General features: G+C 42.6%; 1 protein-coding gene and 1 long non-coding RNA gene across 10 annotated transcripts; both read right to left on the reverse strand.

Annotated features, from left to right (window-relative positions):
* Positions 1 to 8,853: 8,853 nt before the first annotated feature.
* LOC119336203 lies at positions 8,854 to 12,320 on the reverse strand. 9 transcript variants are annotated; one of them, XR_005162284.1, is made up of 5 exons: positions 11,450 to 12,320; positions 10,568 to 11,300; positions 9,847 to 9,909; positions 9,470 to 9,555; positions 8,854 to 9,389 (listed from the first exon to the last, which is right to left on the reverse strand). It is a non-coding gene; the product is annotated as an uncharacterized LOC119336203 (long non-coding RNA). The 9 variants fall into 9 exon arrangements; XR_005162253.1 differs by lacking the exon at positions 9,470 to 9,555; XR_005162270.1 differs by having other exon boundaries at positions 8,854 to 9,555.
* Positions 12,321 to 13,591: 1,271 nt separating this feature from the next.
* Positions 13,592 to 21,921, reverse strand: LOC119336221 (mitochondrial inner membrane protein OXA1-like). Its single transcript, XM_037608232.1, has 9 exons — positions 21,423 to 21,921; positions 21,242 to 21,323; positions 20,184 to 20,228; positions 19,981 to 20,039; positions 17,627 to 17,693; positions 17,374 to 17,505; positions 15,334 to 15,453; positions 14,233 to 14,287; positions 13,592 to 14,120 (listed from the first exon to the last, which is right to left on the reverse strand). The coding sequence occupies exons 1-9, from the start codon at positions 21,863 to 21,865 to the stop codon at positions 13,918 to 13,920; spliced, it is 1,206 nt and encodes a 401-aa protein (XP_037464129.1). The 5' UTR covers positions 21,866 to 21,921; the 3' UTR covers positions 13,592 to 13,917.
* Between the last annotated feature and the right edge of the window lie 4,230 nt (positions 21,922 to 26,151).

The following is a 26,151-nucleotide window of genomic DNA, read 5'->3' on the forward strand; positions in this document are numbered from 1 at the left end:
CCTCCATTGGTCCAAATAGTTTTTGTTCTAGTGCTTTATTCATCGCAAATTTGTGCTGCATAGGTGACCATGTTCTTGAGCTTACATGTTAAATTTATATGGTTCCAAGTAGTTCCAATGCTTTATATAGGCCCTAGGCACTTGTGGGAGTTGTTACTATCAATTTTATTGAAGTTGGTTCACTTTTATTTGAAGTTACTAAAAATTTCAGATTGTTTCAGAAATAATGAAGAGACTTTTGAGGGGCTCGTCGAGCCGAAGCTCTAAGGAAAAACAAAAGGAAGAAGAGGAGAAGCCCAAATTTAATTTACCTCACACCGCGGAGGTCCGGCCTTGTGAATGGCCTTCCGATGACTTCTTGAGGAGAGCTGGGATTCATGAAGATTTCCATTTATTGATTGAGAATGCTGGCCTCACCAACTTCCTCCACGACCAACGTCATCAGTATCTCTTACTCACAAATACTTTTGTGCAAAACTTCTACTTTTTTTTCTAAGAAATCACCTCCAACAGTAGAGTTTCATTTATATGACATTGCTAAAGAGATGACTTTAGCATAATTCTGCGAGGTTTGCAGAATACCCTTTGAGGGCACCTTAGATGAACCCCACCATAACGAATTAGAAGTTTTTGTTAACACCATCACGGTAGGAGAAACCAGGAAGGTTTCTGATGTAAGGATCACTAGCATACATTATCCTGTTTTATGCTACTTTGCCTTATTTGCTAGTCATTGCTTGATTGGACGCGGGAACTGTGGGAACCTTAGTATTCCTGATATTATTATTTTGCTCCATGGTTTATACCACGATAACTCTGTTAGTATGGGTGGAATTGTTGCTAGACGGTTAAGCCTGAACCGTACTAAGGGCCCCATCTTTGAAGGCATTTATGCTTCACGCCTAGCTGAACATTTTGAAATACCTATTAGGCATGAGGAGGAAGAAGAAACAGCGCTGCCCCGTGTTTATTTAGATTATAAGAGTATGATAGCGCATGATTTCCTTGTTAAGAGTCGCGATGGGGAGCTCAAATATAAATTGTACTTTGATAAACATCAGCCTGAGACTATTACTTTGCCTACTCCTTCTTTGTTTAACTTGTCTGCAGGACCTCACATCGTTTCGTGGTCGGCCGTTCAAGCCTATCGGAACCCTGCACCAGCCCCGGAGCTGGTGCCGTAATATGAGCCTCCATGACTATCTGTTTATTCTTGGGATCCAGAGGAGGCTGCCAGCCAGTGGCAGCCAGAGTCTTCTTCGTCACACTACGACCCCAGCTTCACCTACGGATATCCGCCAGGCCATCCCTGGCAATAGACCAACTTAGGCCAAAAGCCTAAGCTTGGGGGAGTATGTATTTCCCACCGACATAACATTTATGTTCACACACACTCATTGCTAGACGTCGGTGCTCATACTCTTTCATTGTATTATCCATGCTAGTTTAAATTCCTTTTTCTGTTTTCTTCTTGTGTGTTTGATAAACTTTAAGAAAAAACAAAAAAAATTAGTTAGTTCACTTCTCATGTTTGTAGTAGAATTAAAAAGAAAACCCAAAAATATTTCCCGTTCTTCTTTTACTTGTTGGGAGCTTTCCCGTGTAAATAGTTTTTATTTCTTTTCCTTTCTTTGGGGGTCGAGAAGACCATATTGAAAATGCTTAGTGGCTCTTATATGCATGATTGATTATTTAAACTTAGAGCCCATATTACTTGTCTTCTCTCTTGAGTTGAATGCTTGCAGATTCTAGCTTAGTCCAACGCACGTGCACTCTTATTATTATACACACCGTTCGGTCGTGCAAGTGAAAGGCAATGATGATGATATATGATGGACTTATTAGGAAGAGAAAAGCTGGTATGAACTTGACCTCTCTTGTTTTTGTAAATATGATGATTCATCGTTCTTGATTCAGCTATTATGAAGTAAACATATTTGCAATGACATTTAGAGATTATAGTTGCTTGTGTCATGCTTGATTAGCTATGAGTTATAATGGTTTACCTTGCGTGCCAACATGCTATTAGAATGATTATGATGTGGTATGATGGGGTGGTATCCTCCTTTAAATGCATTGAGTGACTCGACTTGGCACATGTTCACACATGTAGTTGAATCCAATCAACATAGCCTTCATGATATTTATGTTCATGGTGGATTATATCCTACTCATGCTTGTACTCGGTGTGAATTAATTTTAATACATGTTTACGACTGTTGTCGCTCTCTCAGTTGGTCGCTTCCCAGTCTTTTGCTAGCCTTCACCTGTACTAAGCGGGAATACTGCTTGTGCATCCAAACTCCTTAAACCCCAAAGTTATTCCATATGAGTCCACTATACCTACCTATATGAGGTATTTACCTGGCGTTCCAAGTAAATTTGTATGTGCCAAACTCTAAACCTTCAAATAAACATTCTGTTTTGCATGCTCGAATAGCTCATATGTCAACTAGAGCTGCCCTTATCTTCTGTGTTAGGCGGGTTATTCTCAAGAGGAATGGACTCCGCTCCTCATTCACGAGAAAATGGCTGGTATCCGGGATGCCCAGTCCCATGCCTTATGCAAACTAAATCAAAATAACTGTAAACAAAACTCCCCTTGGGACCCGTTGAATGTTGGAGGCACTCGTTGTTTCGAGCAAGCCATGGATTGATGCTTGTGGAGGAAGGGGAGCATAAACTTTACCATTCTGTTTGGGAACCGCCTATAATCTGTTTAGCATGGAAGATATCGTCGTCTTTTAGTTGTTATGTTGACAATGAAAGTATGCCGCTCAAAATATAATTTATCTCTATTTCAAAACCGAGCTCTGGCACCTCTACAAATCCATGCTTCCCTCTGCGAAGGGCCTATCCATTTACTTTTATGTTGAGTCATCACCCTTCTTATTAAAAAGCACCCGCTGGAGAGCACACTGTCGTTTGCATTCATTATTATTGGTTTATATTGGGTATGACTTGACTGGATCTCTTTTACCATGAATTACAATGTTTAGTCAGTCCTTGATCTTTAAAGGTGCTCTGCATTTATGTTTTGCAGTCTCAGAAAGGGCTAGCGAGATACCATTTTGTTATATCATGTTATGATTATTTTGAGAAAGTGTTGTCATCCGAGTTTTGCTATTATGGCTCGCTAGCTGATTATGTTATTGATATGAGTAATTGTGAGACCTATGTGTCATTGTGAGTATGGTTAGTTCATAATAATTGCTGAGACTTGAATGTTGGCTTTTCATGTTTACAACAACAAGAGCAAACAGAGTTTGTAAAAGTTTTTCTTTTTCTCTTTCAGTTTGTCAACTGAATTGCTTGAGCACAAGCAAGGGTTTAAGCTTGGGGGAGTTGATATGTCTCCGTCGTATCTACTTTTCCAAACACTTTTGCCCTTGTTTTGGACTCCAACTTGTATGATTTGAATGGAACTAACCCGGACTGACGCTGCTTTCAGCAGAACTGTCATGGTGTTGTTTTTTGTGCAGAAAATAAAAATTCTCGGAATGTCCTGAAACTCCACGGAACACCTTAGAAAAAATAAAGAAAAATCCTCGCAAAAGATGAAGACCAGGGGGCCCACACCCTGCTCACGAGGGTGGGGGACGCCCCCCCCCCCTCCCCCCTGGGCGCGCCCCCTACCTCGTGGGCCCCCTGGTGGCCCTCCGACGCCAACTCCAACTCCATATATTGGCTTTCGGGGAGAAGAAAATCAGGGAGAAGAAATCATCGCATTTTATGATACGGAGCCGCCGCCAAGCCCTAATCTCTCTCGGGAGGGCTGATCTGGAGTCCGTTCGGGGCTCCGGAGAGGGGGGGGTTCATCACCGTCGTCATCATCAACCATCCTCCATCACCAATTTCATGATGCTCACCGACGTGCGTGAGTAATTGCATCGTAGGCTTGCTGGACGGTGATGGGTTGGATGAGATTTATCATGTAATCAAGTTAGTTTTGTTAGGGTTTGATCCCTAGTATCCATTATGTTCTGAGATCGATGTTGCTATGACTTTGCTATGCTTAATGCTTGTCACTAGGGCCCGAGTTCCATGATTTCAGATCTGAACCTATTATGTTTTCATGAATATATGTGTGTTCTAGATCCTATCTTGCAAGTCTATAGTCACCTACTATGTGTTGTGATCCGGCAACCCCGAAGTGACAATAATTGGGACCACTCCCGGTGAAGACCATAGTTTGAGGAGTTCATGTATTCACTATGTGCTAATGCTTTGTTCCGGTTCTCTATTAAAAGGAGGCCTTAATATCCCTTAGTTTCCAATAGGACCCCGCTGCCACGGGAGGGTAGGACAAAAGATGCCATGCAAGTTCTTTTCCATAAGCATGTATGACTATATACGGAATACATGCCTACATTACATTGATGAACTGGAGCTAGTTCTGTGTCACCCTATGTTACGACTACTACATGATGAACCACATCTGGCATAATTATCCATCGCTAATCCGGTGCCTACGAGTTTTCCATATACTGGTTTACGCTTATTTACTTTTCCGTTGCTACTGTTACAATCACTACAAAATACCAAAAACATTACTTTTGCTGTCTTTACTTTTGTTACCATTACCACCACTATCATATTACTTTGCTACTAAACACTTTGCTGCAGACACTAAGTTTCCAGGTGTGGTTGAATTGACAACTCAGCTGCTAATACTTGAGAATATTCTTTGGCTCCCCTTGTGTCGAATCAATAAATTTGGGTTGAATACTCTACCCTCGAAAACTGTTGCGATCCCCTATACTTGTGGGTTATCATGGCCCAACTATATTGTAGGCCTTTAGCAGGCCGAAAGAGACAGCGGGCGTGTACTGGACCATGAAGACCATGGGCCGCTAAGAGGCCGAAAGTCAGGTCGTATTGTAAATGGCCCAACTGTGTTGTGGGCCTTTAGCAGGCCGAAAGAGAAACCGGGCTGGTATTGGACCATGAAGGGCATGGGCCATTAAAGGGCCAAAACTAAGGTCCGACTACAAATGGCCCAACTCATTTATGGTCCATTAACAGGCCGAAAGTCACACAGGGCCGGGAATTGGCCCAACACTTAAATGGGTTGCTAAAAGGCCAAAACTCAGGTCCGACTAAAAATGGCCCAACTGATTTATGGGTCGTCAACAGGCTGAAAGTGACACCGGGCCAGAAAATTGGCCCAACACTTAAATGGGCCGCTAAAAGGCCGAAACTCAGGTCCGACAACAAATGACCCATCAGATTTATGGGCCGTCAACAAGCTGAAAGACACACCGGGCCAGAAACTAGCCTAAGATTTAAACGGGTCGCTAAAAGGCCGAAAGATGTACATCCTGAAAATTGGCCCATCCATTAAACGGGCCCTTAACAGGCCAAAATCTCATCGGGCCGATATTGAGCCCAGATATATAGCAACGGGCTCGAACTGACGATGGGCTGCAATGGTGTCAAATCTTTAATGGGTCGTTGACGGGCCAAATTGGCTCATCTCGTATGGGCCGTGGGCTTAAATGGACCTGACACAAGTAGGCCTTATATGGGCTGGCCTGCTAATTTTTACTGGGCCGGCCTTTTTGCAGGAATGGGCCTCTTTTGGGTCGTGCCACGTGTCGACATACCATACGCGTCTTCCGTCCAATGAGTGGATGACATCTGTCCCAACGGTGAGCCGACACGTGTTTCCTCCAGCCAATGATGATTTTACACGTGGAAAATCCCCATTGGTCGAGGCTGTTAACGTGTTATCGGATCCAAAACCCGACCCGATAGCTTAACGGTGTTCCGTTACGGTGGATGCCACGTGTCGGTCACCCTTGACGAAAGCACTTATGTGACGCGCGATTTATCGTCATGGAAGTGGACACTTCCGTGATGATAATTTTGATAATGTCATGGAACACTTCTACGACAGCACAGGTATGACTATCTTGATTCTGTCATAAATTTTTCATGGATGTACATGCATGACAAAAAACGCGACCTACTGTGACAAACACGTATCATCATAGAAGTGTATTTTTTTGTAGTGCGGTGTAATACCCTACTCTTGCTTTGTGGTGGATTTGCCTCGAGGTGGGCTGAGATGAACCGGTACAGTGGAAGAACAACCTCAGGAGGTGTGTTCTTGTGTTTGCGTGAGCTGGTGAGGACGGTCTGAATCTCCCCCTTTCTACGGTGGTGGCTAGGCTATACTTATAGTGGTCTTGGTCCTCTTCCCCCAAAACGAAGGCGGAAAGGGATCTCACAACGGCCAAATTTGAAGGGAGACAACTAGTACATCTTATCCTGGCGAAAGGTGGTCTGCGCCTGCAAAGCTTCTGGTCGTGACGATGTGGTGGGATCGGCGATGACCTCCGTCCTGGCGTCCTGGCAGTCTTGATCTTGTTGCATGGAAATGGAAACCTTTGGCTGATTCCTTAGGACTCCGCGCCTGCGCCTGCCTCTTTAGCACCAAAGAGGAAACCTGTTGTACTAGGCCCGCTGGCGCCCGCCTTGCCTTGGTCGTCATGACTTGCATCATCCTAACCTCATGAGGTGAGGGCTCGCATGGAAATCTCCGCTCCTCCGGAGCCAGCCTGAAGAGGCCGCTCCTTCTGGAGATCTTGGTGTGTCCGCCTCGCGAGGCTTGGCCCCCCGCGAGGGTTTTGTGTTGTTGCCGCTGAAGGTGGGCCGTACCAAGCCGTCGATGGCGCCATGCCGTGGGCTGCAGGCGGGCAAATTTGGATACCTCGGTTCCTAGAACACCGACAAGTGGTGCTTGAACTTGTCCGTCTGTGTAAATACATTGCTTCTATCGTATCCGCACGTATGCCCTGCTCGCGTGGCACGCCAGAGTGGCAATGACCCGCATGTCAGTGTCTGGAAGTGAACGAGTGATGCTTTTTTTTGCAGAAACCACATCATTTTTACTTAATTACATAGAAAGGACCCTCAAATTAGAAGTCCCACGTGTCAGTAGAGAGAGAAATCACTAAAATAAAACTGCAGTGTGGGACCTCCTGCTCAATGCAGGCACGTGCTAGCCACCTGACCAAAATAAGTTGTACGTTCTACTAGTAACCAGAAATGTGTGTAGAACGATATCGTCTATAGACGTGCAATTCCTTCACACATTTTCTACATTTTTTTCAAGTTTCTGTTTAGTTTTTATAACTAGCTATACCCGTGCGGCGGCACGCCGCACCCCATCGATACGGTACGTATGTGTATATGCTACTTTTGACTCATGGGACCATAGAAAATAAGGCCACGATACGGTACGCGTGTATATGCTACTTTTGACTCATGAGATGGAAAATAAGGGCTTCATAAGCTTGTTGTTGTAACTCCGTAGTCACAAGGAAGCAAGCTATATATGCACAGAAACAATTGCACAGAAACAATTTCAAAAGGATACATTATTATGATCATGAGTGCTACATCTTGCAACATGAAAACTATATGTATTGTGGTTTCTTTCTACCAAGACTACACATCAGACCTAGAGTTTTCATAAAGGTCTCCTCCCACATCAATAGTTGGGCCTACCAAAAAAAGAAGTAAAAGTTAACGACACCCTACGGCAAGCAAGAAATCAAGTAAAAAAATAGATGCAAAAAAATACCAAAAGACGCAACCAGAATGAAGGAACAGGGGACACGCAAATCGCCCTGCCCAACAGACCTACAGGAAGGACCACCTACAAACAATAAGACAAACACTGGGTAACTACGCGCTCACCACTAAATTAGTCACTATGTCGAGCAGAGGAGGTCAAGAGTTTATGACCAATTTATCCATGCATATTGCAATTCTATTTGTTTGTCAAATCTTTATGAAAATCAGAAAGCATATTCTGTGGTAAACAAATGCCTAAGGATGTTCATGCAACAACGCTACAACTACAAACTTGAACAGTTACTGTTCCAACAATGAGTAATAGAGGATCAACACCACAGAATGGTGATGAACAAACATTGATCATTATCTACGCACCCACCACAAATCAGTTCATAGGCAGCCAAATCTCACCCCAGCGGACCATGCAATTAACCACCTAACTTACATTCTGGTGCCTCTTCCTCTGTCCCTCCTTTCCCTTGGTGCTAAAGTCATAGATGGTTCTAGAAGATTGTACGCATTGGACTCAGCACCTATGGCCAAAAAAATGATATTTTTCAGAGGTAGGTGTATGAATCTAGCGTATCTATTTCTTACAGAGAAGTTGTACAAAAATTGGGAATATGCAAAATAAATGAACTAAAATTACCCACAAAACTAAACAATACCCAATATAGAAGAAGATCAAGAATCAGTCCTTCAATTTGAAATTGGTACCAAATAGGAAGAGTGAACTATCCAACCCGAAAGCACTGAACTATACAAATGAGAAATCCGAACTATGTACTGTAGGGAGTAATTGGTCGTATACTTCATGAGTATGCCTATAAGACAAATTACAGATAGACAGAAAGCACACATTGCATCCATATGCATAAAAGGGAAGGAACCGAAATCAACATTTTTCTCTTTCTTGCCCTAAAAGAACAGCACTATGTCCGCACTCGATATTCATTTCCCCATTTAATTAATATTAGGATCATCATTAGTAAGAAGCACAAGTATTTTAGATATCTTGCTGCAACCTACAAACAGAGCGATGCTTTCTATTGTAAAGTAGGGCCGATATTAAAATGCCAACTGAAATTCACTAAGTGCAAATGAGTTACATGTGGTGGTACTTTCTTCTTCAACAAAAAATACACAGCCTCACAATCAGCTTACACTGTTAATTAAATTGAGGTACTCATGTGAATGATTTAACTGAACAACAAAAATCAAAGCAAGCATTGCTGCTTTCACCAACCATGTTCAGGCAAGGCCAAATAACCAACAAATTCAAGCCAGTTTGGGTTAACTTAGTGTGTTACAAAATCACGTTAGTCATACAACCTCACAAACATATATATTTTTAACACCATGGGGAAGAGTACCCAGACTACACAAAAGAAATCAGATGTGCAAATATCTACATTCTATGCAATTGTCCAGTTCAGTCGTATATATAGCACAAACCATTTTCCTTCTTGCTAGGCTTACAGGTGAGGAATGAACTGGTGAACTGCAGCTCACGCGGCTGAGCTCTACGCCACCCTACCCCATGGCTACCACGAAGTGGATCGATGCCTGCAATGCTCCAATCCAAGGCCATGCCTCTCTGGACGTACCAGGCTCCGGCTGCCGCCGGTGCAAGGACACGATCAACATCCCGGAGGATGCCATCCGGGATGCCATGGGGAGAACTGCGATAGCCGTGGCACTCCTCCTGGATGGCCAGGGCATGGAAGAGGACGACGGTGGCTGGTACGGCGCTGTCGCCACAGCTCCAGGGCTCAATGGTGCTTCTATGGCTTGAAGACAACCTGGCATATATATGAAAAGTTGCTAGCTCATATTAATACAAACCCCAAAGATATTCACAAACCAAGTGAATTTGTTGCACCTTCTCTTAGTGGACAACCCTAGGCCTATATGTGCTTGGAATAGCAAGTATAGTCTACTGACTGGAAATATTTCATTGAAAGGAGGCTAGGCAAAAGAAGCAGCAGTTAGATGTGCCAGAATAAATAATTTCCAGCTCAAAACCAAACATAAACAGGAATCAGAAATTAAGGAATGCCACCAGTCTGAATAAATCAAATCCACAAATTGAACAACTTGGCCTCCCGTCTTAGTACACAAATGAACTATGTACAGAAACAATCTGATAACTATTAAACTTGCGGGTACTGTACTACTTCCTAATCAGCCATGTACAGATAAGATAGATGATTAGTCTGCAACAAAAAATTAAGTAGATAAGGTAGGTTTAATGCCTACTCTATATCATGATATTTGATCTTTGAGCTGCATCCGAGGTGTTCACCATCTTGTATTATTTCACTACAATGATTGAGTAAGTGTCAGTAATGTATCCCACAGTTATTTGCAGGATGACCTGACTAATCTGGATAGCGATCACATGTTCGTACAATTTTTTCATATAAGAGTCAAAGAAAAAATCTTTATAGTAAATTTATCATTTAATTAAAGCACGGATTTAGGCAACAAAGGCAGCGTGTCAGTTTCTAAAAAGGATAACAAAATAAAACACAGCTGCAGGTCTGGATGTCTACCATGATCCAGTTGCGCAACGGAGGCTCAAACTACTGAGCCAAAACTGTATATTCGAAGGTTGAACTATGACTTAATAGCTAATACAATCTTCTGATTGAACAGGCAAACTTATATATATGGTTGTATATAGATGCATCACTTTCAGCGGAGGCACCAGCAAGAGAAATAACCGAATAATCTGTGACTGTAATCCCCATTCCTCAGTGATCAAACTTTTCAACCTATCACCACATTAATATATAACAACTTAGAAATCTTGTTCGTTTAGCAAACAATACTGCATGCGGAATAAAAAATAGAGGCTTATTATTATATTAAATAACAATAGTGACTAAAATGAGAGATCAGTCCAAGCAGTGCAATAGGGACTATTGCCGACTTGTGGTAAAGATCAGAAGAAGAGAAACAAAAGGGAAGTGCTCACCGTTGAGAAAATCCTCGGAGATTGGCAACCCCAACTTTAGCTTCCCTTTAGAAAACAAGGGTGACGAACCTTGGGCTCGACAATCCCGTGCCTCCAATGGTTGATGGCTTCATCAGCTGCAATCACAAGTCACATGCAGAAAGCTAATTAATAGTGCAGTGCTGCTGAAAATCCAGTCTTCAAAAATGTGAAGGGAAAAAAATCAGCTGCCAGTGCAATAACATCAATGTCCACATCAATCTTCCAGTAAAATCAGAAGATGTTCAGTATTTGGGTACACCATTGCAGACCGTCATTTTCTAACATATTCCTTTGCACAATCATAATCTAAAACATGCCTGCACATCCTTGGTACGGGACAGCGGCATCCACGGCTGAGGGCAATGCGTCCGCGCCTGCAACTGCTGTGAGCAGTACTGTCTAGGGGATTAGAGCGCTCTTGCATGGCGATGGATGGGACCGTACCCCGGCGACCGGCGTCGGCGTGGAAGAAGGTGGTCTGTCGACAGAGAGTGTGGGATAGTACGCAGCGGCTGCTCCTGCAAACTTAATAAATTGCCTCGCCGCGTCCATACCACTGGAACGAACCCATTGGAAATATGAACATGATCTTCATCCTTATTAGTCTTGGTTGTGTCATCCCAGAAGCAGTGCGCGAGCGCCCGCTACTGGTCGCCATCTTCCGGCACTACACAGACCTCGAAGCTCATCACGAACTGATGTATCCTCATCACTACAAACATGCAAACCTCCATCAAATCCAGAGTTCAGAAGTAGTAGCTAAATGCATCAATAAGGGCAATAATCTATGGTGCCTGGATTCGGGAACTGTTTTCATAAGTATAGCAACATGATGTATGGACTGAACTGATTTGTTTTTACCTGTGGCCGCTCTGACATTACGACGAACACTTGGTCTGCGTTGGAGCAATCGTCACATGGAGGTGGGCAGCTACGCCCAGAATGATGCTTGGGCCATGGCAAGCTCTTCCATGTTGAACTCCACCTGCATGAGTAGTAGTAAGCCAGCGGAAGAAGTGACGGAGGACTGGCGGAGTGGGGCAGACCGTGATCGCCGCCGCACTCGTTATTCGGCATATGGACATCCACCGGCTGAGACGGAGGCGGTCTGGACGGCCGAAGGAAGGGGGCAGGGGCATAAGCATGCGACACCTGTGGAGGATGCAGGGCGCCGGTGGCCGCACCGTCGCGTCCCAGCCGTGACGCCGTTTCTACACGACTAAAGATTCAGCAAAAAACCGGTAATCCATGGTTTCCCACATCAGGAGGGGGGGTAGGAGAGGTTGGGAGATCCCCGCTGCCTCATGCCGCAGTCACGCCGCAAATCCCCTCTCATGGCCATGGCTAGCACGCACCTGCCGCCGCCGCAGCGCGAGGTCCGCCTAGCCGCGCACCGCCGCGCGCTGCGTGAGCCCCTCCATGGCCACGTGGTTGTTGTCGCGGTGTCACGCGTGCCCTGTGCTGGTCGTCGCCATCGCCGCACAGCTCTGCTTCGCGGTCCGCTGTGAACCAAGCCGCGCCGAGGGTGCCTCGCAAACCACCAGCATCACCTCGTCCGGACCTACTAGCGCGTGTGGGCGCTGCGTGATGGGCATGGGCATTGGAGCGAGCTTGCGAGGCGGGAGCCATTTATAAGGAGCTACGGCGGTTGAGCGGTGGTGCATCGGCGGTTGAGCGGTGGGCGGCGGAGGCAGAGAACCCACGCGAGTCTTCGAGAGACGCATCAACACGGGGAGGGAACTAAGAGGAGAAGAGAAAACCAATCCGCAATCGCCATCGACACAGATCGCTAAGTGCACACAAGGCTTACCCCCACAATTTTCCCCATTAATTGACGTGTCAATCTCTCATTGCTCAAGTTTTCACTGATAAGAAAAAGTCAAAAAAATAGGGTAAATCAAACCTATCTAGGTTTAGTATATTTAGAATATATAAAAAAATCATACAAAAAATACAAGAATTATCAGTAGGCAATTATTGCATAGTTTAATTCTTTATTCTATTTTTATTATTGTGTACTTTGAAGACGTAAACATGAACTTACTCTAAAATTTATGTAGATTTAGATAGTTCAATTTATATTAAAAATTATTATGTAAATTTATGTATATTCATGCAGGACCACAAACACGGACAATTATTGTGTATCTTCATTGTATTTGTAAAATACACAATTACAAAAAAAATGACAACATAATTGTTCAATGTGTTTAAAAAATTATCGTGTAATAATAGTAATTCTAGAAATGTATTAAAACATGTTAAAGGTGTTTGCAGAAATGTAAGAACAAATTTGTGCAATAAATTATTAAATACACGTTGAATATTTTTTGAAGTACATGTTATCAATTTTTTGAATGCATGACAAACATCATTCAAAAATACATTTACAATTTTATGTCAAATGCATTAGCATATTTCCTAAGTCTCCCTCAATACGACAACAAGTGAAAAAATTAGGTGCACCAAGCAAATATATTTTTTGCATGGTAACACCAAACAGATAAATTGTCATTGACATGTGCACGGATGCATACCACACACACGACATCCAGTATTAGGAAAAACAATTACATGCAGCCATGCTTGGTGTAGTGCAGTGGTTAACATGTGAATGTTGTGCATGCGATGTCTTGGCATCGAATCCCTCTAGGCCTGTCCCCAAACGACAGGTCAACGACATACATTTATGTGTAATTAAATAAAATTAAAGGAGTTGGTCATAAATAAAATGCTCTCACTCATTGACATGTAGACCGTCGACACGCTGGCATGCCACATGGGCAAGGCATACACTGAATACGGTACGTATTTGCATGCCCGGACAAGTTCAAGCACCACTTTTATGTATTTTACAACTTTAGGACCGCACAGGACAAGTTAAGGCACTCATGGTATATTTAACTCTTATTTAATGCACTTGGCACCTCTTCCAAGCACCTTTGCATTGGAAGAGGTCTCATAAAAACATAAAATTGACAGATCTAGGCTTGATATCCAGTTATTTTCTTCAAAAAACAGTCAAGTCGTCATTGTTTTGAAAAATCAATTGTTGTCCCTCCCAATTCCTTCTCAATGAAACTGAGAAGACGTACAATGTGATCAGTGTCGATGAAATCTTTCTTACAAAACATGGTGTCAATGAAGGCCAAGAGATCTCGCCATACCTAAGCTAGCACATGATGAACACGTCAGTATGCTATCTATTCGTCTCCACTAGTAGCCAGCTACTCTACTCCTGGAACCAGCATAAAACTAGGAGATTGCTACCCTGTAAGTGGTGTAGTTCATCTCAAAAAAAAAAAGTGGCAAGTATTAACTGTCTACATTTAACCGCCTTTGGTCGATTTCTTATCGGAATCGTCTCTGTGAGCATCAGAAGATTTCTTTGTCTCTGGGGAAACTGGCTCTTCCTGCTCTTTGACAGAAGGGGCATCTTCAGCAGTTGGGCCCTTCTGTCCATCACAAGAACATCTTCTTTGTTTCAAGGGCGTGCCATATAGTACTTTCTGCAGAGCTGGCTGCTCGAGAGCTGCAAGCAATCAAAGCGTGTTTCTATATGTCAAGTATAACGGAGAAACGACCAAACAAATTTATTTTTTATTTTTGTAAAGAAAATGGACCAATCAAAATGCAAGGCTCACCTATCCTTTCTGCAAGACTTAGAAAACTCCAGGTGACCAAGGAACAAGAAATCGCCTGGACAGGACATAGATTTGGAGATGCATTAACATAAGAAAGAAGGGGAAACCCAGAACGTTTATGTGCTTTACTTTAGAATGTCTGGAATATTAATTACTCCCTCCGTCCCAGTGTCAAAAAACGTCTTACATTATGGGACGGAGGGAGTAGTTTTTAGTAGTATAGTGATGCTCTGTAATGCACTATTTATTGGAGAAAGAGCTCACCGGCTAGCTGCTGACATGGTAATAAACCTAGAAGCTACATGGAACTGGAGATTTTACTGCAGAGCTAATGAATTCCATCATACATGTACCAGCCAATTCATCCAAGAGCTTGAAAAATTGAATGTTTTTCTATAAGCTACCGCCCCCATAAAATAGTCTTATGGTCACAGAAACAGTGAATCATAGTGATCCCCTCTTGTGCTAATATGCTCAATGATGCATACTGTATTTATATTATTAACATGTCAATCGTTTATGAACATATATCCAATACAAAAGTACAATCAGAAGAACAAGTATACTTTCATTCTGTTACTGAACTCTAAGGTATTAAGAAAAAAACAACTACATGGGGAAGTATTTTTTAACTTTTTACTTTTACCCGGTAAAAACATAAAACCCAGATATATGATCCTATTACATCACAAAATGAGAAGCACAGGCCAACCAAAACATATATGATCCTATTTGAAACGCACCTATTGTCGACACAGTGCACATGTGCACTTCAAAAATTTCCCAAGCATATTATATTACTAGAACATGTTAGCATACGTACAAGCCCAAACACAGTGGAAAAAATAATATCATGAGTGCATTTTACATAAAGACATGTTCTCTTTTTGTAATGTGCACATATAGCAATATTTTTCCATGCATATATATTCTAACATGCTCAAGCACTATGGTTTCTTTATGGATTTTACCTTGCATATGATCCTAAGAGCACAGAACCCGTATCCAAGCTCAGCATTAGAGGGTTCAGCTTAAACTCAATCATATATTCAATGTTTTGATAACAAAAGATTCAAAGGATGGGCAAATACTCCACAATACCTGAGGAAGGGTTGCTGTCAACAACATAGATAGAAGAGACATTACTCTCAGAGCTTCCCTTGCTTCTTTGTGCATCGTGCGAGAGCATTTTTTGCATTTCTTTGAAGCATTGTACTTGAGCTACAAGCCAAAAACTCTTATTAGCTATCCCTCTGTTTGGAATTGTAAGGCATCCTCAGTTTCAATAATTATCTTTGACCAACAATTAGTTAAAACAATATGTATGTTATGTGATACAAAATTGATTTTGTTGGGTAGTTATTTTATATATGAATCCAACAGTGTCGATCTGTATCATGTAATTTTACACGTTGTTTAACTAAATGTTGGCCAAAGATAAATCCTAAAAAGCTGGAGGCCTTACATTTCCAAATGGAGGGAGTACAGTTAACACTGAATCTGACAAAGAAATTTTATCAAACACGGATGCCTTAGGGGGCTTCCGTACAACAACCCAAAATTAATGAATCAACTATTATAAGAAAGGGGCCTTAAAGAAGTAAAAGGAACAAGATGAAGAGACAGAGCTATAAACAAAAAAAGGCGTCAAATTAGCAGAGTTCGGCAGTGCAAACTGACATCTGAGTGTTATTTACACATCCTAAATTACACAGAGCAAAGTGCACAGAGAAATTAAACAATACAGCATACACAAACTTAAAAGTAAGGGAAGTAATGGATGGATTGATGGCACAGTAGATGAGGACTGTAGGTAAAAACCTTCAAGGTTCACGTCAAACAAGTTTTAAAGAAAAAGAGATTTCAGCCCAAACAACTAGATACATGCATTAAATCGCCAAAATACTCTAGATTGCAGATTAAATCAATTGCACATACCAAAATGCAGGACTTGTGCATAAAACATGAAACTTTGTAAAGGTTTCAAGGATTCTTAAGAACTAGATTGTTCACTGCTGAAGTGCAGATAGGTCATAATTCATGTGCCCATGACAAACAACATGTGTCTTGATTCAATTACAGTCGCTCCAAATGATCAACAACCAATGCACAGACAACTGAAGACAACAGATTGCTAACTAATATGAATTGAGTGCTATTTGTAAGAAACACCACGCTACACTAGTGGATCTTCACTCATAAATGTGCCCCTGGGGAGCTTTCAATTCTTCAAATGGTAAAGAAAGATCGCCCGTGTGCATTAAAATAAAATTTCCAAGATCTAATGTTAATACATGCAGAAACAGCATAGTATTGCCAAAAAGCTAAAGTAAAAAAACTAAATTTTAGTTCAAATTTGAATTAAAACCACGACAAAATTATTGAACAGAGGGTGTATATTTATTCATAAACAGAACTTAAGTAAGCAGACACACAGAACAAAGAGGAAGAAACTATTAATGATGTTCTCCATCTACACTTCAGCTTTGTTCGCTCAGCAAACACCACTGGCATTACTCATAAGTACTACCTCCGTTCCAAAATAATTGAAATTCTACATTTTCCATTAGTCAAACTTGCTTAAGTTAGACCAATTCTACAGAAAAGGGCAGCCCGGTGCATGTAGTTCCCGCTTGCGCAGGGTCCGGGGAAGGGTCCAACCACTTTTGGTCTATAGTACGCAGCCTTTCCCTACATTTCTGCAAGAGGCTGTTTCCAGAACTCGAACCCGTGACCTCATGGGCACAAGGCAACAGTTTTAACGCTGCGCCAAGGCTCCCCTTCACCAACTCTATAGAAAAATGATACACATAGAACAATAAATATTTCATAAAGAATATAATGAGACTAATTTGGTGTTCAAAAAATGTTAATATATTTTTCTATAGCCTTGGTCAAACTTCAACGAGTCTGAATTAAGGCAAACCCAGAACTTCAATTATTTTGAAACGGAGGTAGAATTTTTTTTATGGTTTAAACTTAAAACAACAAAATATCTTATGCGAACAGTTTACTGTGGGAGCATTGACAACCTAAATAAAATCAAATGAGCAAATATTCAAAGCAAGCAATCAATGCGATCTCGAAATTTATAGCACAAGAACAAAAATATATTTAGATCTGAAGGAACTGTGAGCATACCTCTGAGGTAAGCATGATGAACAGTGATGTTATCATGGGAAAGATGCAAAGAGCATCAGGGGTTGTCAGATCAGTAAACCAGAATGCTCCACCCCCTTTTAAAGATGGGACATTGCCAACCATGTTTGATATCTAGAAGCATGATAGAAGAATGAAATAGTCTGTGAAAATGGAAACGGTGAAGATGATTGTAGTGGTAACGGGAGGTACCAAAAGTTAGCCAAACAGAAGGAAGCACGTGGTGTCAACTTACAGCGATGTGAAGAGTTATCAAGGTATACGGTGTCACAATTAGTGGAAGATATAACGCAAGACCTAACCTGTGTGAACAAAGGCAAGCATTTAGATCTTGGAGAAATCCATGCAAAGCTCCCTATAACAATAAGTAGGAGCAAAAGAAATTTTGTTGTTTATAGCATATAAGGTTAAATTTGTTAGCCAAAGGGAATTTAGCTCAATACAATAAGAAAGCGAAGAGATCGGCAATAATTTGGAAAGGGAAATGCCAGAAAAGCTACATAGCAGCATAAATTATAATTATTTTAGTTAGGGCTAGGCAACACACCACAGCACCATAGGATTATTAATGCAAAGTTAGAAGTGAGAGAGTTGGCATTATAGTTTGCACTTCAGAATTCAGATATGCATGTACATGCCTATATTTTCATAGCAAATAGGAGATATAATCAACTATATTTACTAAACTGTCCAGCAAAAGTGACCCAACTGGCTGGTGGTATGGACTATGGACACTATAGAACTACAAAAGAAAGAAAGAAACAATAGTTTAATATGACATAAAAGGTATATAAATACATTATACACACACACACACACACACATATATATGCATTTGTTTCCATCAAAAAAGTATGTGCCTCCATGCAAATGATGCAATAATTTGATGAAGTTATACATGTGTAATTTTATTCTCAACATTTTCTTAACAAGAATCCTTGTCTTCTATATAAATACAAGATAAAAGGTCGGTCTGTATAAGCCAACATGTCTGAAAACAAAAATACAAAAGGATGTGCCAAATCGGTATCAAACTGAGTGTATGGACCGATATTTAGAAACTTGTAGTATTAAAACCAAAGCTTATAGTGGTAGCCTCAAACACTAGCTCCAACATGAAGAATAATAACATGCAGATATAAACCTTCAGCTGAGCTACTGCGATAGGGAAGGGAGAGAAGGTCATGCATGCTGGTGTTAGCTCCACTGGCGACACACACTGAAAATGATCAGTTTTCACTCTGACACTATTCCTGCATTTTGTATGCCTATGCATATTGTAACCGCCCTCTGTTGGATGCTGTTTCCTGAACGGTGGTAGCAGCGTGCAGTCGAAACAATGTGCAATACAATGATTAAACAAAACCTGTGCTGATGTAGTATCAACTATCTTATCTCGATTGGGTGGCTCACCTCTCGAGGATCCATCGGATGGTAGGGAACCATGTTGTTTATCCTCGTTGATAATGCTCACAGCATGGTGGATTTGGAAGCAGTGAAACGCTGTCGTCTTAAACAGCAAGACTTATAGACCTGATATCGCTACGCTGCTCGTCAGGACGTGCGGAGTCAGGATTCTGGGCTAAGGCAGGGGCAACTGGCCTACAGGCGTTACTGCCAGCAGAGCTTAGTTTTCTTGGGGGTGCACATACGATGTTGCCGTTTTGGCCTATTTGTAGGCCTGGTGTACATAGGTTGTTTCTATATATCATTTAATCAAGACACAAAACTTTTCTAATTTATCCAAAAATATATATGCAAGTGTGTGGGACTGTCCCTGCCCATGACTGAAACATGCACTCATGGTATAATGTGTGTTAACTTGGGCAAGATTAGCTCCATTGTCGCCGCTTCTTGCACATGATGTGCAGAAAGTTAGCTGGTTAGAGTAGCAAGCCCTGTGATCGGCCACCGTTTGCTATGCTGATGACTGATAACCACCTACATAACTACAATAAGTGCCAATTTAAGAATCTGGTGCACAACATATGCCACAGAGTGTACATGCATGTTTTCCCTTTGTGTAATGCATAAATGCTTAGTGCAAAAATAACAAGTTCATAAGATCGTGCTTTTGACATGGATCGTTCATTCCTGATTAAAAAAAGGCTATTGAAACCGCATAAAAAACTTAAACTATCTACCCTGGAAACAAGTCATGCCCTTTAACTAAAATCGTTTTGATTCTCAGATGAAACAATCTAACATCACTTTCCAAACGACTTCACTTCTAAACACATCTTGTCATGGTTAAACGCTTGAAAGGAAAAATCATAGGGGAAACACACGATTTTATCTTCTCTCTTCCATGTTAAGATTAAACATCCCCCATATCTCTTATTTCATCCAGCAAGAACTACTTAAAAGTTAAAACATAAAGGACATTTTTTTCAGAAAGAAAACATTAGCGCTAACACTGTCGGAACACACTTTATAGTGTCAAGATATAAACATAAGTAAGCATAGCGCTAACACTGTCGGAACACACTTTATAGTGTCAAGATATAAACATAAGTAAGCATAGCGCTAACACTGTCGGAACACGCTTTATAGTGTCAAGATATAAACATAAGTAAGCATATTGCATACTTTTTGAGTGAAGACCATGCTGCACGCTCAGCTTCTTCTCTTGATGCATCGTCCTTAGCCTGCGGCAAATGATTGCATACAATTAACTTTCTTTTCTTGACTACATAATATGCAGGTTATACAGTACACTAGGAATACTCAAAAATCTAAGAGTGTTTCACTTTGCTTGTTGCAGGAATCATGAATAATGTTAGAATGCTTACATTATTTACCAACTTGCTGGTTTGTTGCATGTCCTGACACATCTCCTATGTAAATTTGAAGCATGAAAAGGGGCAGGGTTTAAGCCTGTGGTCAAAACATATTCTTCACAATATACAACAGTTATACTTTTCTGAGTTGGCTCTGTAACAGGTTAAGGCATTTTTGCAATAAAAATGAGTTCTGCAAGAGCTTCATACAGAACAACTGTTATCCTACAGGATACTGGAAAAATTCTCACACTCAAAAAACAGGGCATTGAAAAGTTAACATCCAATCAGTTCATTTACTTGGATCTGCCTAACAGACATTTACTTATGGATATTCCATTCACACTTACTCAGGGATATTGCATTCAGAGCACACATTTACTCATGGATATTGCATATTTGCTGATATGTGGTACAAAGTGTTGTGTGGCCATGTGGGTCCACAAAAAGGTGTTGTTCACAGACTAAACCTACCAATTTGTAGTTGTTGTATGGAAGTAACTCCGTGCAAAGAATCTCAACTTTGCCTGCAGAAAGTTAGTTTAATATCTAACTCATGACTAACTGGGTACATGCAACTACTGACTATAAAAGGTACTACCTATTTGCTTACAGCGCCCAAAATAAGTGTAACGAACATGGATATTTTGAATTGTTTCCTTGTGGTTGTGGGTCTGAAGAAGGGTGCAGTTTACAGCCTAAACCTGTCACTTTGTAGTTTCTGGATGAAAGATTATTTAACTCCATCCAATGAATAGCAAGTTTTCATGCATAAAGTTTGTTTCATTATCATGAACAAATGATGATATAATATCTACTTCCTCTGTTCACTATTATAAGATGTTTTGGATATTTCAATATGGACTACATACGGACTGAAATGAGTGAATAAACACACTAAAACATGTCTACATACATTCGATTTAGAAAAAAGTTGGACTATCTTAGTAATAGTGAACGGGGGGAGTAGCTTATGACTAATTGGGTGATGCAGCTACTACAATACAAGATAAGATGTTATGATTGGGAACAAAAATAAACCGAAGCAACAATCCATAGCAAGATCTTACATATACTCGTTTCCTGGCAAGCATCCACAATGGGCACGACACAGACCGTAAGAGCACAGTGGAGAGAGCAATGGAAATCCACCTGCAGTGCAAAAAGATACACGAGGAACATGATGTAAGCCAGAGACAATTCCAACGACACGGTGAAGGGCAAAAAATCCTCAAACCCCTAAACCCTAACCAGTTCAGACCAGTGAAGGAATGGACCGCGTCGATGAGATGCTGCACCGCCGCGACGGCAATCGACGAGTCCACCGCGGCCAACGCCACCTCACTGGGGAAGCTCACCGGGGCGGCCACGGGCGGCCAGGCATCGGCGGCGCCGGTGAGGGCGTCGGCGAAGTCAATGTCGCGGGAGGAGGAGGAGAAGCTGCGGCGGGGTGGCCCTGCGAGGAGGTGGATGCCGAATGGGAGGAGGTTTAGGGTTTGAGCTGTCCCGCAAGGGGAGAACGCGAAACGCAGCGGACGGGGTGCGGGTGGGAGAGGAAGGGGCGAGGGCTTCCGGGGATCGCCGATGGAGTTGGATGGGAGCAGTTGAGGGAGCGCCGCATGGAAGCGGCGGAAGAGGCAATCGGAGATGCTAGGCGAGGCGAGGCTTCTCCGCGCAGCCGCGGCGAACGCCATTTCTGCTGGGAGCGCGGTGCGCCGGCCACGAGGGAATGCGACCGTGGAGGAATGGCGGGTCGGTCGAAGTGGGTTCGACCACGGTCAGTTTCAGGTGAAACTCCTGCCCACACTTTTCGCCGGAAAAAATCTATTTTAAACCTTAAACTTGTAGAGGTTGGACGGAATGAACCCTCAAGTCAAAATCCCGATAGATTGCACCCTGAATTCTGTAATCCCGGTCTAAATCAAACCTTCGGATCATTTGCCAAACCGGGATTGCTGACATGCCAAAGAATGAACGGGATTGGGGAGCAAACGCCCGCAGCGCCCGCGGGTGGGCCGGCCCAGTTCACGGCAGCGCATGCTGCACGTTGTTGCTTCTGTTTTTCGTTTGTTATTTGTCTTTTATTTTGCTTTTTCTTTTCTGGTTCTTATTTCTTTTTCTTTTATTTTTCTTTTTCTACTTATATTTATATTATTTTATTTTTCCTTTTTATGATTACTTTTTTCTTTTTCCTTATATTATACAAAGTTCATTGCGTGTTACAAAAATGTTCATTGTATATTTAGGAATGTTCACGCTATATTACAGAAAAGTTCAAAAATGTTCGCTGTATATTTTGGAAAAATGTTTGAAATTCAAAAAAAATCTTCTATGAATTCAATATTTTTCACTTTTTCAAATTTTGCACACTTTTCAAAAAAGTTCACCGCAGTGAAAAAATGTGCAACGTACATTGAAAAAATGTTCCCTGTGTACACAAAAATGTTCATCACGTATAGAAAAATTGTTCAGATTGCATTTCAAAAAAAAAGTTCACCGCAGTGAAAAAATGTGCAATGTACATTGAAAAATGTTATCGTGTATAGAAAAATTGTTCAGATTGCATTTGAAAAAAATGTTCACCGCATTTTTTCAAAAATGTTCAGTGTATATTTTGAACATTTTCACTGTATACCAACAAAATGTTCAGTTTGTATTTTGCATTCATTTCAAAAAAGTTCACTGTTCATAAAGATTGTTTGGAATTCGGAATTGGTTTCATTATTAAACAATATTCGCATTTTTCAGAAAATATGTTAATACCTTTTTCCAATAAATGTTTCGCAAATTGAAAAAAAAGGATCCGTCACAGTACTTTATTGTTAGCGCTGCGTTTTAGTCGCAGGTATTTTCTCGGACGACTGGCCGTTCACGTTTCTATTCGTGTTGAGGTCGGGAGTTCGAGTCCCATGCTTCTCGCTATTACTTTTTCGTGATTTTTTACATCCGCTTGAGGCATGCTAATGGGCCGGCCCGTTTTGCGCGCCCCTTGTTCAGCGAAGGGTAGACATTGGACGCACGCGGAGCTCCCCAGCGTGCTAAAAAAAAGGTGTGCGCTTTTAGGAATTTTTGTTAATGAACGTAAATATAATTTATCGGGCCGGCCCACTAGACGAATCCCAGTTCAAATGATGCCAGGGTTTGATTTAGACCGGGATTGCAGGGTTCAGGGTGCAATCGACCGGGATTTTGACTTGAGGGTTCATTCCGCCCAACCTCTACAAGTTCAAGGTTTAAAATGAACTTTTTCCCTTTTCGCTACGTTGTCACATTTTAAAGTTAAGCAAATCTAATCTAAAAAAAGTTACAGCAGGCAAATATGGTCAAGTTAAAAAATGTATGGTTCAAGCTGTTGAATTGTAAACGAGAGCAACGAGAGACAATCGAACAAAATGATTGAACTATCCTCTTTGGAATTTGCCTTCATTGTTTATCCTAGAGACTAGATAGTGGTCTGACTGATAAACTAGCGGCCGGGACGGGCTTTTTCCTCTCGCGCGACCGCGTCGTCCCCGCGGGCGACCGGCCGCGCTCCGGCGCCCCCTCCTCTAGAGCCCCCCCTCCCTCCCTCCCCGCCGCCGTAGCCGGCACCCGCGGCCGGGCCTGGCCCCTGGGTTGCTGGCGGCGGCGGCCTCCAGCCCTTCCCCTCTCGGTGCTCCCCGGCGCGGGGGGGTGTGCGAGGGGAGGTGCTCTTCGGCGGCGGCGGTCCGACGTGGCGGCGGAGATCCCGGCGCGGCGTGGGTGGACGACTGGGCGACGGCGTCGCCGTTGGCGGCGGGATGGCGCGGCGACGCAGCTTGCACCAGCCCGCTCGGCCCAGATCTGGGCCCTTCGGGCCCCATCTGGGTTTGGGCGGGCCGGCGGCGAGACGGGCCGGCGGCGTGGCCTCCAGGAGGCGGGAGAGCAGCGTTGGCGGCTGGAAGCAGGCGGCGCAGGTGCCGGCTTGCTGCAGCATGGCCGGCGGGGCTTTGCGGGCCCGTTGCGGGCCTGGCCGGGCCAGGGGTGGCCTGGTGTGCCCTGCTGCCACGTCCGGACGGCGACCGCGACGTCGCCGCGGGAGGTGGTTCCCTCCCGCTTGGCTTCGGTGTGGTTCCTCCCGTCGCTTGGCGCTTCTTTCCGGTCTCCTTGGCCTTGTGGTGGTGTTCGCAGCGGGGCAGCGTGGATGTGTCCAAGACCGTGGTGGCGCATGCTTGCGGGTGGCAAGATGGTTGGATGGCCCCGGTTCGAGTGGGTAGCGGTGCTTGGGGATGCGGGAGAAATCTCTGCCGGTTCATCTGGCTCCGACGCTGTGACACCTGAGGGTGCCCTCATTCCTTCCTGGAGGGCGTCGGCGCTACCCATCCCCTGCTCCCCTCCGTATGCCGGGGGAAACCCTAGGACATGCCCGGGCAGCAGCGTCGTTAGCGTCGCATTCCTTCTTGGAGGTGATGCTTGGTATACGACGGTCCAGTGCCATGGCGTGTGGTGGGACGAAGATGGAGGGAGCAGCGGTGGCGGATCGTATGTGCTTGTCGCGCTGCCGTTGTTGGCTTTTATTTCTTCTTCTTTTTCCCTTTTGGGCTTGGTGTGCCGTTCGCCCCGGCAGTTACCCTGTGATCGGTGTCTGTTGCTTTATAATATAAAGCGGGGGGAAACCCTTTTTCGGTAACTATCCTCTTTGCATTAGATGAAGTGCTATATATAGCACTGGAGCAGGCGTTTACAAGGTGGCGTCAGTCCAAACGGAACCGACGGGGTTGCAGAAAGCAACCGTCGTTGCAAGCGGGGATTAATCCCTTAATTATTATGTAAATTAATCTTAACACTCCTCCTAATCCATGCTTGTCCAGATAGTATCATCATCTTGAAAGAGTCTCCTCCAAAAACCCTGTGGAAAAAATGTGAGGAGAAAAGTGTTTGATATGTTGCTAAAACTCCTTCAAACCCAGTGGGAAAAATAAGGAGAAAATGCCGCAACATATAATGCTTATTGTCTGTTTTAACTCGATATGCGGAAAACCCATAGAATTAAAAGGACAATAAATATGTCGTGTATACTTTCTTAAAAACCCCAGTGGGGAAAACAGAAAATATGACATATGGTCTGTTGATATTACCTCACTAAAAACCTTTATGAGAACCTATAAAGTAAACTCATGAAGGGAAAAAAAGTATAATATGATGCTTTTAATAGGAACAATTCAGGAATATACTCCCCCTGATTCTTGCATATTCCGAAGTCGTCATATACCAATTCCATGAACACATTTCTGGAACGTTGAAGCTGGTAGAGACCCGGTGAACAAATCAGTCGCATGATTTGACTTGCAAGATATGCAATATAATGATATTGCTTATTATGTAACCTGTTTGCATCCGGGCAACACAAGAAACATTATCATTGAGATAATGGTTGGTGGATGTAGCCATAAGGTCTATTTCGAAGACTATTCATGAGGGGGCTACCACACCTAGTAGGAACACTAAGCTTGTCTATGATCTGCCATAGTGGGGATCTGATCGATGTATCCAATGATATCGGTGTTCACATTTTTGTGAAACTGAAAAACCAAGACAAGATGTTTGATGCCTTGGAGATATCAAAAGATATTCTTGAGTACCAACCAATTGTGTTTGGTGGATCCAATGGCATTACCGAACATTGAGTCCCAATATATCATTTCCATCATCTCTTGGTCTAAATAGATCTTTCTCTATGTCTAGAGAATGAACTACCATGAGAGTTATAGATGGATAAGATTTGTCCACAATGAATTTCTCCAATATATTATGGATATAGACAACATAGTATACCATAATGTATGAATGAAGGTGCTCAAGTTGTAGTAACGAGCGATATTTTGTTTACACAAATCCTTCATTTAAACTCCGTCGTTTAGATGATTACATGTGTCATCATTGCAGAGACACAAACATGGATAATCACCACTGTAGGAGTAATCCTTGTGTATAAGGAACTCACTACGTCAATTGTACCATA

Source organism: Triticum dicoccoides, chromosome 1B (assembly GCF_002162155.2).
Source record: "Triticum dicoccoides isolate Atlit2015 ecotype Zavitan chromosome 1B, WEW_v2.0, whole genome shotgun sequence".
NCBI classification, from domain to species: domain Eukaryota; kingdom Viridiplantae; phylum Streptophyta; class Magnoliopsida; order Poales; family Poaceae; genus Triticum; species Triticum dicoccoides.